Raw genomic sequence first — 16255 nt, 5'->3', positions numbered from 1 at the left:
AAAATAAATTACACACAATTTTCAGAACCACAGGAAATGTTATAGTTATCTGACTCAGAGTCAGCATCATCATCTGTGCCATCATCAGGACTGGCATCTGCTTCTCCCTCTTCACCTGGCCTTTCAGCTCCTTCTGCAGCAGCAACAACTTCACCAAGCACATCACCTTCAGTCATCTCCAACTTGCTAATCAAATTTTCCTAGTTTAGCTTCCTTGCCTCTAACTCTTTGCAAGTTTCTTTGAGCATTGCAATGACAACAGTTTTACCTGGTTGATTGCTTACACATGATGTCTCAGCTGTTGTCATGGCAATGTCAGGCACACGGGTACCTAGGAAAAACTTATGATTGAAGGACAAAGGGCTGTCTCTTTTCTTCACATAATCATTCTCTGTTAAGATGTTTGGAAACTGATTCAAAATAATACCACATATGAGAGAAGGAAAGGCTATAGGCCCCTTCACATTAAAGCTTCCTGCATGCTTCAAGGTTAGATCAAAAATATAGGATCCATAGTCAAAATTGGCTTTGGTTCCAACATCATATATGAACTTTCCAAGCATTACAACAACTGTAGATTTATGATTGGTGGGCACCCAATTAGCAGCTCCAATTTTGTGTAGCATTGCATACTTGACACTTAGTTTGCTGGCCACCAACTTACCTTTGAGAGGCCACTTCCTGACTTGATTAGCAGTGATGACTTGACAAATTTTATTGTCAGTCACCTCAGGCTCAAGTTGAGCTACATCAGGCCTTCCCAAATACATGTTGATCACTGAGGGAGAGAAGTTTACACACTTGCCTCGCACATACACTTTTTTGAATTCCTTAGACTTTCCATCAACACGTTCTTCAGACACATTGACAATAAATTCCTTTACTAACATCTCATAGCACTTTGAGAACTGAGTCACAGTCTTCATTAAACCTGCCTCTTGAATAAGGTCCATAATCTCCTTACATTCCAGGACATTCTGAGCCAATTCCCTTTCCAAAGCCAACCTCTTCTGATAAATATATTTCCACCTGTTTACACTTGAAGCAAAATGGAACGATATGTTGTCAATTGGTACCTCAGGGACACTAGCTGCAAGCTTGCTAGTGGTTGGCTTCTTCTTTGACAGAGTGTCAGGGACATCACATGGAACATCTGAGTCAGACTCAACAATAACAGACTTGGTCTTCTTTTTCTTGGGCACCCCTTTGCTCCAAGATTTTGTTGGACCATGACCTTTCCTCTTGAGGGAACTCTCAACTGCCACCTTTGGATTGGGAGAGGTTGGCACGTCAATCTTCTTTCTGGGGGACCTTTGAGCCACTGTTTTCTTTTCTCTCCTAGTCCTAACCCTTTTGGCTATGCTAGGAACAATTGAGGACAACAACTCATTATCAGAAAATTCCTCCAGGTCTACTGTTTCAGCTTCAGAGTTAGGGTTGTCACTGACATCATGAGTGACACGGACTTCCTCACCACCCACATTATCTAAGGGTTTGTCAACATTTGACCCCTTATGAGCATCAGTTTGCTCAGCATCATCAGAGACATTCTTTCCTAAAGACTCTATATTTTCTTGATAAGCAACATTATCAGGTACAATAGTGTTTAAGGGAATGGAAACCCCAAGGACCTTATGATTACCAGACAGTATTTCAGTCATCATAGTTGCAATGGCATTGTGAACATACCTGGAACCTTCTCTGGTTTGTTCATCAAGCGCGATTGTTGAGGAGAAGCCTGATACAGTTTCTTTAGGTCTTCTTGCATGTGAGGTATTCGCAGAGTCAACAACAGGATCTTCTCTGTTAGGGTTGCATGATTCAGAGCTAGAGGAATCAGACATGTTCTTGGAGGAAGATGAGTTGGATTGTTGCGACATGATGAATATCTTAGAGGCGAAATGAACAGTTTCTTTGAGAGAAAGCTTGAGTGACTGAAAGTTGAAGCGATGGAAGAGGTAACGCTTGTTGCAAAAGCAATAGCTATTATTTGTTGACCAATCAGAGCATACTCTCAAATGTTTAATAATTTGAATTATTAAACAGTAAATAACTAACACCATTAGTTGCTATAATTCCTCAGAAGGACATATTCCCACTTTTCCCCTTAAACTTTTAAACTGAGTAGCATCCAATGTCATGACATTCTGAGTGACATTGTACTCAGTCTGCATCTGTTTCATCCATACCAGTTGGGAACAACTGCTACCAGATGTTATGTACTTAGCTTCTGCAGTGGATAATGATACACAATTCTATTTCTCCCTTATAACTACACCATTTTGATGAGGACTAATAGGTGAGGACAACTCATGACTTTCAATCTGCATAGGTCCCATTAAGTCCATGGGCAAAAGTTCCAGAGTTTTGGATGTTTTAGGACGTCCAATCTTAGGATGTGACATCTTGGTTAGCTTGCCCACCTGACATTTTCCACAGACTTTTCTTTCATCCATAAGCAGCTTTGAGATTCCTCTAATTGCTTCCTTGGATATGATCTTCTTCATTCCTCTTAACTGAAGATGTCCAAGTCTTCTATGCCACAGCTTCACTTCCTGTTCTTCCTTGGCTAAGGAGCACTTTGAGGAGTAGTTTGAGACTTTAGATTCCCATAGATAGTAGTTATCTTTGGATCTGGATCCTCTCATAACTTCCTGATTATCTCCATTCATCACAACACATACTTCCTTAGTGAATTGTACATTGAAGACTTGATCACATAGCTGGCTTATGCTGATGAGATTAGCAGTTAGTCCTTTTACTAACAGCACATTATTTAGTTCTGGAACTCCAGGACTGTTCAGCTTACCAACACCTTTGATTTTTCCTTTAGCTCCATCACCAAAGGTCACATAACTGGTAGTATGAGGTTGTATATCCACCAATAAGTTCTCCATACCAGTCATATGTCTTGAGCAACCACTATCAAAATACCAGTCTTCTATGGTAGATGCCCTTAGAGCTGTGTGAGCTAATCTAGCAACCCATTGTTGTTTCTTGATGGGGGCATTATGCTTAGATGCCTTCTGCCTAGGTCTGACTTGAGGGGTCTGGTTAGGATAACCATGCAACCTGTAACAGAAGGGTTTTATGTGACCAAATCTACCACAGTAGTGACATCTCCATCTTTGAAATTTCTTCTTCTGATGGTTACTCCTCCTGTTTCCCTGATGTTGTGACATTGGTTGTGACTTCTGCTTGATTTTATGAACTTCAGCCTTTGAGCTTTTGAGTTCAGTTGAGGATTTCTTAACAAAGCCTAAACCAGACATGGTTCCTGATTTCTGTCCCACCTTTAGAATCTCTTCCAAAGTGTCAGTTCCTTTATTCAGCATTCTAATGGATTTTGTCATGTGATCTAGCTTAGAGTTCAGCAAGGTTATCTCACCATTTAGACCATCTATGACTGTCAGATGCTTCTTTTTCTCAGCTTCCAGCTCCTTGATGAGTTTCTTCTGCTTTTCTCCTTGTATACACACTTCTGCACTTTTGATACATAGCTCTTTATATGAAGCAACAAGTTCATCAAATGTAAGATCATCTCTACTTGAGTCATCATCAGAGGCACAAACACTAGTTAGTGCAGTGACATGTTTAGCAGATTCTCCTTCAGATTCACTCTTAGAGTCTCCTTCAGACCAGATGACAGATAGTCCCTTCTTTTGCATCTTGAGGAAGGTAGGGCATTCAGCTATAATGTGACCAAAACCTTCACATCCATGGCACTGGATTCCCTTGCCTTGGTTGAACTTTTCTTCAGATTTTGATCTTCTACTGATGTCAGATGAAGAGTTCTTGACATTTGGTTTGCCCTTTTGATCAACCTTCTTTATGAACTTGTTGAACTGTCTTCCAAGCATGGCTATAGCTTCTGATATGCTTTCATCACCTCCAATACTTCCTTCTTCTAAATCCTCTTCAGTATTTGATACGAAAGTTATGCTTTTGTTTTTCTTTTCAACATTCTCACACACGCCCATTTCAAAAGTTTGGAGAGAGCCAATAAGTTCATCAACCTTCATATGGCAGATATCTTGAGCCTCTTCTATAGCAGTAACCTTCATGGCAAATCTCTTGGGCAGTGATCTGAGAATCTTTCTTACAAGTTTTTCTTCAGACATTTTCTCTCATAAGCCTCCAGAAGTGTTGGCAATTTCAAGAACATTCATGTGGAAGTCATGAATAGTCTCATCCTCTTTCATCCTCAGATTTTCAAACTTAGTAGTCAACATCTGGAGTTTAGACATCCTTACCTTGGAGGTACCTTCATGAGTTGTTTTGAGAGTATCCCAAACTTCTTTAGCCAGTTCACAGTGATGCACCAGTCTGAAGATATTCTTATTTATCCCATTGAACAGTGCATTCAAGGCCTTAGAGTTTCCAAGGGCTAATGCCTCTTGTTCTTTGTCCCACTCTTCTTCAGGAATTTGCATAATGATTCCATCTTTACCTGTCTTCGTTGGATGTTCCCATCCTTTGTTGACAGCTCTCCAGACCTTGCTATCCAGAGACCTCAAGAAGGCTATCATACGACGTTTCCAGTCATCATAGTTAGAACCATCCAGCATGGGTGGTCTATTTGAGAATCCTACATCCTTGTCCATGGTACTAGAAGGTAACGTCCCTAGATCTCACCCAGAAATTAACAGGCAGGGTGCCTGCTCTGATGCCAATTGAAATTCTAGTAACAGACTATCGATGTCACACTGGATGTTATGACATCCAATTCTGCGCAGACAAGAATGATGCAGAACGTAAATGTAAAGGACAGTAAATAACACAGACAATTGTTTACCCAGTTCGATGACAAACACACCTACGTCTAGGGGCTACCAAGCCAGGGAGGAAATCCACTATAAGCAGTATTAATTCAGGACTTAAACCAACTGTTTAATCTTATCACTTAAGACCTACCCAATGCAATTTCAATCTTAAACTAAGACCAGAGTTCCTACTCACTCCCCCTCAATCACCACAGTGATTACAACCTTTAATTAGTTTAAAGTCAATGGCGAAGTTATACTTCAAACAACTCTTGATTGTGCTTAACAACTTTAATCAAGAAACACAACACTCACACTTAAAAGCTTAGAGTGACACAACAATTACAACTCAATGAACACCCTAGTCCAATGCAATCATCTAGGTGATAATTGCTTGGCTCACAAATAAAACCTAATATAAGACACAAATAAAATATAGCAGTGAAATATGATGATATAATAAATTCTTCACGCTTCAAACCCCTGAGTTGCTGAAAGTAGGATTGCCATCCTTTTATAATGCAGCACATGGGTCTTGTACTTGAATTTCCTAAAATTAAGGTTAAGCAAGTTAACCTAATTTCCACATATTAGGGTGCTAACAAATAGGCTATTTGTTAGGTCTATTAATTGTAGCACAGTTGTTAGTTTCCTGGATTTTAGCTCAGCTGTTAGATTCCTGAAAAATAGCTTGAGATAAATACTGAAACAGAAAAACTAACTAGCCTACACTTTAGCATATGCTGGCAGGAATGAATGTCATAACATTCAGTTTGACGTCCAGAACATAGGCCATATGCTAAGTCTGTTATTCTCCTGAACAACAGTCTGAAATAAATACTGAACTATAACAGAAAAACCAACCAGCCTATAATTCAGTATCTGCTGTCAGGGATGAATGTCATAACATTCAGTTTGACATTCAGACAATAGGCTATATGCTAGGTCTGTTATTCTCCTGAAAAACAGACTGAAATAAATACTGAGCTATAACAGAAAAACCAACTATTCTATAGTTCAGTATTTGCTGTCAGGGATGAATGTCATAACATCCAGTTGGACATTCAGTAAATCCTGTATTAGCTAATCCTGCAGCATACTACTCAAGCATGTCATGACATCATTCAAGACATCAGAGTACAGTTAGTGTTTTAACACAAAATGCAGCCAATCAAAAACATCTACAGTACCTTTTGACAAACAACCATATTTATTCATCATCGAAATTCTCGTCATTACTTATGTCGTACCCCAAAATTTGACCATTCCTCTTTTCCTTTTTCATGTAACTCAGAGTTTAGATTATTGATATGTCTAGAGTCCCATACAAGTTATTTGTTAAAACTCAATTATCTAAAAAATCAAAGGGGAATCATTTTAGCTCTTTAGGAGTTTTGATCTCATCATACTTTAGTTGCTATTTTTGAGCTTTTCAGGGTATAATTTTAATTTTTGTTTAATATGTAGTTTCAATTAATTAACTAATTAGGTTAACATATAATCCTTACTTTAAAAAAAAAATTAGGACTAACTAGAAAAATATTTAGAGTAGGTTTATTTTTATTAGTTAGAATTTGATTATGATTAATCAGTAAAGTTAAATATATTATTAAGTATTTAGATTATATTATTTTTAATGAAATGTTATTTCAAATAATTAGAATAGCCCATTTGGTTGAGAACAAGGAATATAAGCATGAGGTCATGGGTTTGAGTCTAACATTTGCTAACTTTTAAAGTTCTTTTTTTACCTTTTTTTCACAAAAAAAATGTTTTTTTTTTATATTTCTAAATTAATTTTTGTTTTTCTTTAATTGTTATTTTTAAAATAAATATTCCCTTTTATTTAATAAAAAATAATATCAGAAAATATAAAAATATTAAAAATATCAAAAGTGTCTAGATTCAATGTATTTTGACATAGTCTTCTAGATCTGATTTCTAATTGACTGTGTTTTATCATAATTAATTCATTTCCATTTGTAATGACCTAATTTGTCATATAAATATGACTCTTTTTTTCTCACAATTTGGAGGGGGATACAATTACACAGAGTCTCACACATACACACACTTACTGATTCTCAAACGATGTTTGTCTTCAAGGAGTCCTAATTTTATTTTAAATTATTTTTCTTATTTTACTTGATTTTAATTTAATTTTTTAAACCAAATGATGTTTATCTGATGGTTATCTTTAAATTTCTTTATCTTTTATTTGTATTAGTTACACACTTTTTTTCACATTTAACCATACCTTCATCATTTATACTAAGAATATATATTTTTTTAATTGCATTTTCTTACAATATATATTTTCTAATTGAATATACATTTTTTAAAGTTTTTTTTTTATAATATCTCTTCTATTATTTTAGATTTTTTTCCATCTCACATCCCTTTCTTTTATTCGTACAAAAAAAATTATGTTTATTTTTTATGTTTTTTTATTGAAATTTAATTAGGATTTATTTTGGTTTATTTTTTATGTTTTTTAATTGAAATTTAATTAGGATTTATTTTAGTCTGGACCTTGGGTAACATTAGGTTTCATCATTTTATCTATTGATATTCCTAAATAATTAGTACATTCTAATTTTAAATATATTTTTTTTAGATTAATTATCATTATTAGAAAATATAAATAAATACAAAGAATTAACATTCACTGTGATTAATTAATTTTATAACATATTTTAGTATAATTTAGATTAGGTAATTTTGGATTATCAATATAATGAGGAAACACAAACAAATCATGTCTCTTTTATTTTTCTTAGGATCTTTTTAACATAATTTAGATTAAATAATTTTGGGTTATCAATATAATGAGGAAATACAAACAAATCATGTCTCTTTTATTTTTTTAGAATCTTTAAGCAATCAAGTAAAAATAAAAAATGATAAATATAAAAAACTACAAAAACTTTTTACTTTCACTTTAGGTTTTCATTTAGATTAGTAGGTCAATTATTAAATTTATTAAATTAATTTGGATTTTCTACTCTTATAAAGTAATACAAATATATACCATATTTTCTCTTTGTAGTTAAACCTTATTAAGAGTTATCAAAGTGACTTAGTCTTTTCAGTAATTTTAAAATTTTAAAAGATATTCTCCATATTTGCTCATACACCCCTGTTTCTCTTTCATAATTTATTTAATTAATATAAAATTATATTTAATTAGCTATTAAATTGAATTTTATTTAATTAATTGACTCTTAATAGTTTGGTTAAATTAATAATTTGAGTTTTCAATATTTCAAATTTTTATTTTATATTTTATTTATTTATCATTCTATTATTTAAATGATTAGAAGAAAAAATATTTAATTAATTAAATGATTAATAGATATTTATGGCTATTTGTTTGGGATATAATATGAGATAAAATCACCGGTAATTTATAGGATTTTAAGGGATGAAAAGTAGGGATAAGGGATATATCATATTGCATATAATTTAATTTATTTTCTTAACCAAATTATAGTATTTTTTTTTACAATTAAATAAAAGGATACACATATGGGATAAAATATGAGACAAAAGTCTAGGATCCTCAAGGGATAGAAATGGGATAAAATTGGTATAAGGATTGTATCTAATATTCTAATATAAACACTAATTTATTTTTTAAAATAAATTAAATATTATATTGTTTTCAAAAAAGTAATTAAGGAATAAAATCAATTCAAACACACTTAAATTGTAAGTCCTCTACCCTAATGTATTGAGGCATTTTCTTAAAATCAATCACTTCTCCGTCCCCGGTGCGTGAGAATTTTCAAGGAATAAAAACAATCAACAAACAACTTTTTCTACAAGAACTACGGAAATTTGATCCTTTGCCTAACGCGAAGGTACGTAGACTCTAGCGAGTACAGTTATAGAAAAATCATTTTGGGCCTCTCATCTATTTAAATAAAATACTTCCTGTAAATAAATAAATAATTAAATAATCAACCAGTAATCAAGCAAATACCTTAGGAATACACGTTAACCTTAAAAATATTAAAGGAGGATCCCATTAGATACAATGGAGGTAAGGGATGCCTAACACCTTCCCTTTACTTAACCGGCCCCCAAACTTAGCATCTCACTCTTAGTTTGTAGGTTTCGTCATTATTTCCCTGTTCCTTAGGAACAAATAAATGATGATGGCGACTCTGTCATTTTTCCAGCCGCGACAACTTGTTTAACAATCACTTTGCTAACTGGTTGAGGACTTTGAACTTGAACGCTTTATAACAATAGACTTATTTTCTACCTCCTTTTCCTTGCCTTTATACTTCTTTATCTTGTTCTCATGTTTTTCCAAGCAAGTGAGTTCTTGCTCATGTTCTTCTAGCTTGCCAAGTAAAGTTGTTAGATCAAGTGTTCTAAGATCATTCACTTCTTTGATTGCGGTGACCTTAGGCTGTCATTCCCTATTAAGACACCTCAAAAATTTATTAGTAGCAATATTATTGGAAATATGCTTACCTAGAGCATTTAGACAATTTATAAGGTGTGTGAACCTCTTTTGCATATCAACAATGGTTTCACCATTCTTCATGTAAAATAGTTCAAACTCTTGAGTTAAGGTATTGATCCTAGATTGTTTGACTTCATTAGTTCCCTCATGGGTAACTTATAGTGCGTCCCACATATCTTTAGTGGTTTCACAATGGGAAATACGATAATAATCAGAAACATCAAGTGCATATATGGGAATATTTTGTGCATTCCAATCATGTGACTATAATTTCCTATCATTATCATTTCATTGTGCTTCCGGTTCTGGTACGACGACACCTTTACAATCGGTCATTGTAATTTGATTAGGATCATTGGTGATGACGTCCTATACACCATTAGTAATCGAGTTGATATGGAAACGCGTACAAGATTTCCAATAGTCATAGTTTTCACCAGTAAAGATGGGAGCTCTATTGTATGCCCTTTTAGGTTTGATAGCCATTTTCTAATAAGCGAATATTGAAGCACGAAATTAACTGGAGCTATTGATATCACTTGTTAGACGAAGGCGATTTATCTAGAGGGGGGTGAATAGATCCTAAGTTAAAAAACTTTACAAAAATTATTTTAAAAATTTTAACGGTTAGTGGAAGTGACCCGGATCGAATCGTCTAAACCGAACCGCTATCGAGAAGCTCAGATATATGCATATGAAAATAAATTGATAATAATGATAGACAAATCAATCAATATGTTTAAAAAAACCGTTTAAATGATATAGCTAAAGGTGGAGGCTATTTCCAATGACAAAATACACAAATACTTAATTGAGGCAAATTATCGAACACCTTGCATGCAATCAATTTTGTTTAGAATTTTCTATGATTTTGTTGATTTGAAAAAATAACTAAAATCTAATGGATTGTAATCAACACAACAAAACCGTTTTCAAAATGTTATCAACAAAAGTTTAACCAAATGTATTGGTCGCACAATCTACGAATTCAACAATTTGGAAATGAAAAGTAAAAGAGATAGAGATAGAGAGAGAGAGATTACATAAGGATTTGTTTAGGTAGTTCACCAGTCGTCCTCTCTATGATTACGTCTGTGCCCAATTTCAAATGGAATTGAGATAGCAGTCTTACTTTGCAAAATTAGTTTTACAAGAGAAATGTAGCAATATAACCCCACATGCCATATGTTTGATGTTGATTCTAACATTTTCTCTTCCTTGATCTTGAGCTCGATCAAGCACCAAATAATCCCAATTGATCCTTTGGTTACCGCTACTCCTTCGACCAAACCCAACATTTTTCGAAGCTTTCATTCGGCTAAATCCAGTTGTGAATTATTGTGACCCAAGATTTCTAAACGATCCTCCAGTTATCGCTACTCCTTCGACTGAATCTATCGTTCTTCGAAGCTTTCTCTCGAATGAATTCGATTGCAAAATCTTGTGCGAAACCCACTAAATCTACATTGATCTTGGAGGACAAACCCTAATTGGTTTTTCCTGATGTAAATCCCCAAAGAATCTCAACCCAATTATACCAGTTACATCAACCTAAATTGGACGTTATCAACTCTTAACCTTGATGCAACATAACAAGAATGGTTATGTGTAATTGTTATACACATGCAAATAAAGATTGAAGATGATACGATTTTCCTTTGTATATTTCAGGTTTTCAACAACGTGAAATAATGCATGTATGAATTATTTATATGTATGCAAGTTGGAGGCAAAAGGAATGCAAATGATTTGAAAAAATCATGATTTTTTGGGAAAATGCATCACATGTGTCGATCTATGTAAGTCATGTGTTGATATATTCGAAGCATGCGTCGACCTGTATAGTTCATGTGTCGACTCATAGATGAAAATTTTATTCTAGGTGTCGATCTAAAATCCATCCATAATCGTCACATCAAACAGACGCTACAAGCTGTAAAACTCATCAACATGTGTTGACTCATACCTTACATGTGTGACTCATATAATAAATTTTTTCTTCTGTGTGTCAACCTATATGCTGCATGTGTCGACACATGCATAAACATAGGCTACAGACTTAAAAACTTAATAACACGTGTTCACTCATACAACGTATGTGTCGACACATAAACTTGTGTCTTGCATAAAAAACACATTTTTTTCCATTTAGAAGCATTTCTAACCTTTTCTAAATCATTTCCAAAATGTTTTTATGCTTCCTAATGCTAAGATGAACATTAAGACTCAGAGGATATCTTCTAATATACATAAACGCTAAAGTATCGTAGTTTTGACATCATACAAAATACATATAATGAGAAGTTGCACTCACAAAATCAATTAATCCAAACACAAAATTAATAGTGAATCATGTTATCATAATCATCCATATATATAACACTTATTTCATCAGAATCCATAATAATTTCATCATCAAATTCAATTGCAAATTTCATCATTATCATGAATAAAAATCAAGCTTTCACACCTTCAACAATGGCAGAACCGCATACTCACATTCATGAATTATCTTAGTTATATTTTTATTTAATTGCTTCTTTTACTTGAAACACGTTATTTGAGATACTTTGTTAATATGATTATGGACGTATAAGGAATATTGACCCTTAGCCTATGCGTCTGATCTAGGGCAGTTATCATACTTATGATAGTTGAATCGAGATTTAAGACCTCGAGTAGTGGACTTAGAGTTAACTTATTGTATCATCGTCTGATTTCACTTACGTCGGTTGAATAAGGATATGAGACCTCTAGTAGGAATCAATGAGCTATACACCAAAGGATTGAATATAATGGTCTTGTTAACTCGTTGTAGAAATATAAAGATGCTTGATTTATGTAATGCATTAGACATCAACAAGGGAGAAATAATGGATTATAGGAAAAACCTGACCACACTTTCACTAAATTGTCAGAACACTTCTTTTATTCAACTACAAACTTGAAAACCTCCCAATTGTTACTTTTTATACTTGCACAACCATTTCTTTGTTAAATAGCAGTCCTTGTGGATTCAATACTATTTTATTACTGCGACACTATCAATACACTTGCCGAGAAACCATTACTCATGTTATCCCATGTGTTTTTTTACCGAAATTATCCTCACCCCAATATTTCTATTTGTCGAGAGAATGTTATGTTGCCAACCTAACTTGCTGAATGTAATTCAACATTCAAAATTGATTTAATTTTTAGTTTAGTTTTCATTTAAGTTTGAATTTGTATTTGAATTCTGTTTAAATTTGAATTTGAATTTTTGTATAAAACTCGAAGGTAGTTACAGATTTTGAATTTGAATTTGTAACAGATTTTGTAATTAATAAATTATAGCTTTGAAAGTTAGTTACATAATTTTTCTCTCTTTTCTCTCTGCAATTCTTTTTAATCTTCTTCAATTCTTATGCATAAATGGAGGTTAATTATTGAACTCCAACAATTGGTATCCAGAGCTTCAGTTCTGATTCACAAGAAACATGAGTGTAGTGAGGCGTGTAATTGATTCTGTTTCTGAAAATCGCGTTGAATTGAAGTTCGAAATCAAAGAGAATCACAAACCTTGATTCTCAGGGTTTAAGAAACACAAGTCTTGGTGAGAACTTAGTGATTTACACAAGAACAAAGATGAACGACATAAATGGTAGCTTGAACACAAAGCTTCCAGTATTCGACGAAAAGAATTGGAATCGGTGGTTGATTCAGATGCACGTGTTGTTTGGAGCTCAAGATGTTCTTGATCTCGTAAATGACGATTACACGTCAGTTTCATAAAATGCAATAGAAGCGCAAAGAAATATACAACGTGAAATGAGGAAGAAGGATCAAAAGGCATTGTTATATATCCGTCAGTGTATGGATACGAAGGTGTTTGAGAAGATTGTTGATTCAACAACGACGAAGGCAACATGGGATACACTTATGTGGTGCTATGATGGTGACGCATTAGTAAAGAAAGTAAAGTTGCAGTCTATACGCAAGCAATATGAGAATATTAGTATGAAGAACTATGAGAAGGTGTCTGAGTACATCTCCAGAGTGATATTGGTCACGAATGAGATGAATTCTCGTGGAGAAACACTCTTTAAACAAGTAATCATTGAAAAGGTACTGAGATCACTTACTCATCAGTTTGATTACATAGTTGTAGCCATATAGCACTATAAAGACACCAACACCATGATAACTAAAGAGATTTAGAGTATTTTAGAGGCACAAAAGTTGTGTTTGATCGAAACAAATTCTGAAAAGGAGACAAAACAGACTCTGAAAGCTCAGACTCTAAAAGCTTCTTTTGTCAAGAAGAACCAGAAGCAAGCATGACTAGAGAACAAGGAAAAGAATGATGGTGGTGCTCAGAAGTCATAACTCTCCAATTCACATGAGAATAAACATAACAATGTTCACAAGGGAAATGTGAAGTTTGATAAGATAAAGATTTAGTGTTATAGTTGCAACAAGTTTGGCCATTTTACTGTTGATTGTTGGTCAAACAAGGTTAGCAAGGGTGAAAAAGCCAACATATCCAGAGGAGATTCTGATGATGAACCTGTGTTATTGATGACATTTGAGAATTCAGGTGGATCAATTGTAGACTTTTGGTATATGAACATTGGCTACTTAAATCACCTAACTGGAAACAAGCAATGGCTGATTGATTTTGGCAATAGTAAAAGGACCAAGATCATATGTGTTGATGATGAGTATCTGAATGCTAAAGGAATTTGAAATGTCATAGTGAAATTGAACAATGGAAAAACTGTATTGATTAAAGATTTATGGTATGTTCTAGCATGAATAATAATCTGATGAGTGTAGGTCAGCTGATTGAAAAAGGTTCTTTAGTAACCATGAAGGACAATCTCTTGAAATTATATGACTGTAATCAGAAGCTGATTATGCAATCTGAACTTGGAAGAAATAGGACATTCGAAGTGAATTTTGCAATAACAGGCACTCAATACCTTAGTGAAAGAAGTGTTGAAGAAGAAAGTGAGGCGTGGTACAAGAGATTGGGGCATCTGTATTTTATAAACTTAGGGCATTTGAGTTCAAAGAATCTGGTACATGGAATTACTAAAGTTTTGGCACCAGAGAAATCATATGATTTATGCATGAGAGGAAAGCAACCAAGATTTCCATTCTCATCAGAAATTCCTCTAAGAGCAACTCATGTTTTGGGTGTGGTGCATTCTGATGTATGTGGTCCATTTGGGGTACTTTTACTTGGAGGGAATAAGTATTTTGTGTCATTCATGGATGATTTCACAATATTGATATGGGTAGCACTCATAAATTTCAAACATGAGGTGTTTTCTGAGTTCAAGAAGTTCAAAGTGAAGGATGAAAATCAAAGTGGACAAAGATTAAAGGTCCTCAGAACCGATGGTGGAGGTGAGTTCAATTCAATAGAGTTCAAGAAGTTCTTTGAAGAACATGGCATTGAGCATGAGGTGACTGCTTCATACACTCCACAACATAATGGTCATCTTGAAAGGAGAAATAAAACTCTACTTGACATTACAAGGAGCATGCTAAAGAAGAAGAATCTACCTAAGCAATTGCGGGGTGAATCAATTGCCACATCAGGATATGTGCTCAACAGATGTCCAATAAAGAAATTAAAGGAAGTAGTTCCTATTGAGAAGTGGACTGGAAGAAAGAAAACTGTCAAACATTTCAATGTGTTTGGTTATGTATGTTACAAACATATACCATATGCTACTAGGAGGAAATTGGATGACTGAAGCAAAGTCATGTTATTTATAGGTTACCGCATTACAAGGTGTCATACCCCAAAATTTGCCCGTTGATATTACAAGGCATTTCTAAGGCACTCTAACTCATTTTGCAAGGCATTGATCTTAAAGAAACAAAGACCCAGCTCACAGGTGGCCAAACCGAGGAAATGGCCCAAACTGTCATGCTCGCTAGGCGAGCAAATCCTTCGCCTAGCGAACCCTTCGCTACAACGCTCGCCTAGCGAAGCTTGCGAATACCAAAAAATTCTGGGCTTCATTTTGAGCCCATTAGGTCACAAAAAGAGCATTATAAATACCACCACTTCAGTCAGAAAAAGGGAGAACGAAAACGGAACGAAAACAGGAGAAGGAGGACGGACAGAAACCCTGGCGTAGCAAGCAAACCCTGGAGGCTAACCGAGAGAATTCAGAGCAACCCTGAAGGAAACCCTGAAGGCAACTCATCTGCACAAAGGTTACCTCCGCCCAACTCAATTCGATATCAAAGGTGGTCTGCCAATTCAACGTTGCAATTCAATTGCAAACAGGGCGTGCAGCAGGCTGAGATTGTATTGTTCTGAAATTCGAAACCCGCAGCCGCTCGCTAGCACATCGCTAAGCGAACATGTAGCGAGTATTCGCTAGGCCTTCGCTAGGCGAGGCAGAGGCGAACGTGACAGTCGCTAATATTTTGGTTGTTATTTCTTATGCTTATCTGATCTGTTCTAGGTTAATCATGCGTTATTTTGCCTGATATTCATACTGTTGTGTTTCTTTTGCGGTGTAATCCTCGATTGCACCCTGATTTGGTATTCTGACCTGTTTGCTGAATATTGTAAGGACTCACATACTCCCGAAGAGGGTAGCTGGCTAGGTATTCCACTTTATTTGTGGGATACCCTTGTGGAGATTCATCCCGATTACTTAATCGATTTTAATGTGGACTTAATTACTTAATCGATTTTAATGTATTAATTTTAATGTGGAGATTCATCCTAATTACATAATTGATTGTAAAAAATGGCCTTTGAATATGTGATCTTGGACCTCTCTTTGTTGCCTTACGGTATTACGGTCATGTCCCGCGAATGTGAGGATACCCTTAGCAAAGACCCTTCGGTTAAGTCATCATGTCCCTATAAAATAAATCATAGTCCCTCGGATGTTGCCTTCGAATATATGATTTCGCCCCTCGATGACCCTTCGGTGTAGCCTACGGTTAAATGATGATTGTCCCTTCGAATGCTAAGGTATCCTTACAACTGTTGCCTTCA

At 34.8% G+C, this 16255-nt stretch overlaps 1 protein-coding gene across 1 annotated transcript; it reads right to left on the bottom strand.

Annotated features, from left to right (window-relative positions):
* Positions 1–200: 200 nt before the first annotated feature.
* On the bottom strand, positions 201–1880 carry LOC127080774 (uncharacterized). Its single transcript, XM_051021075.1, has 2 exons — positions 1126–1880; positions 201–1029 (listed from the first exon to the last, which is right to left on the bottom strand). The coding sequence occupies exons 1-2, from the start codon at positions 1878–1880 to the stop codon at positions 201–203; spliced, it is 1584 nt and encodes a 527-aa protein (XP_050877032.1).
* Between the last annotated feature and the right edge of the window lie 14375 nt (positions 1881–16255).

Source organism: Lathyrus oleraceus, chromosome 5, assembly GCF_024323335.1.
Source record: "Lathyrus oleraceus cultivar Zhongwan6 chromosome 5, CAAS_Psat_ZW6_1.0, whole genome shotgun sequence".
Classification (NCBI taxonomy): Eukaryota; Viridiplantae; Streptophyta; class Magnoliopsida; order Fabales; family Fabaceae; genus Lathyrus; species Lathyrus oleraceus.
This window is presented reverse-complemented; position numbering and strand designations above follow the sequence as displayed.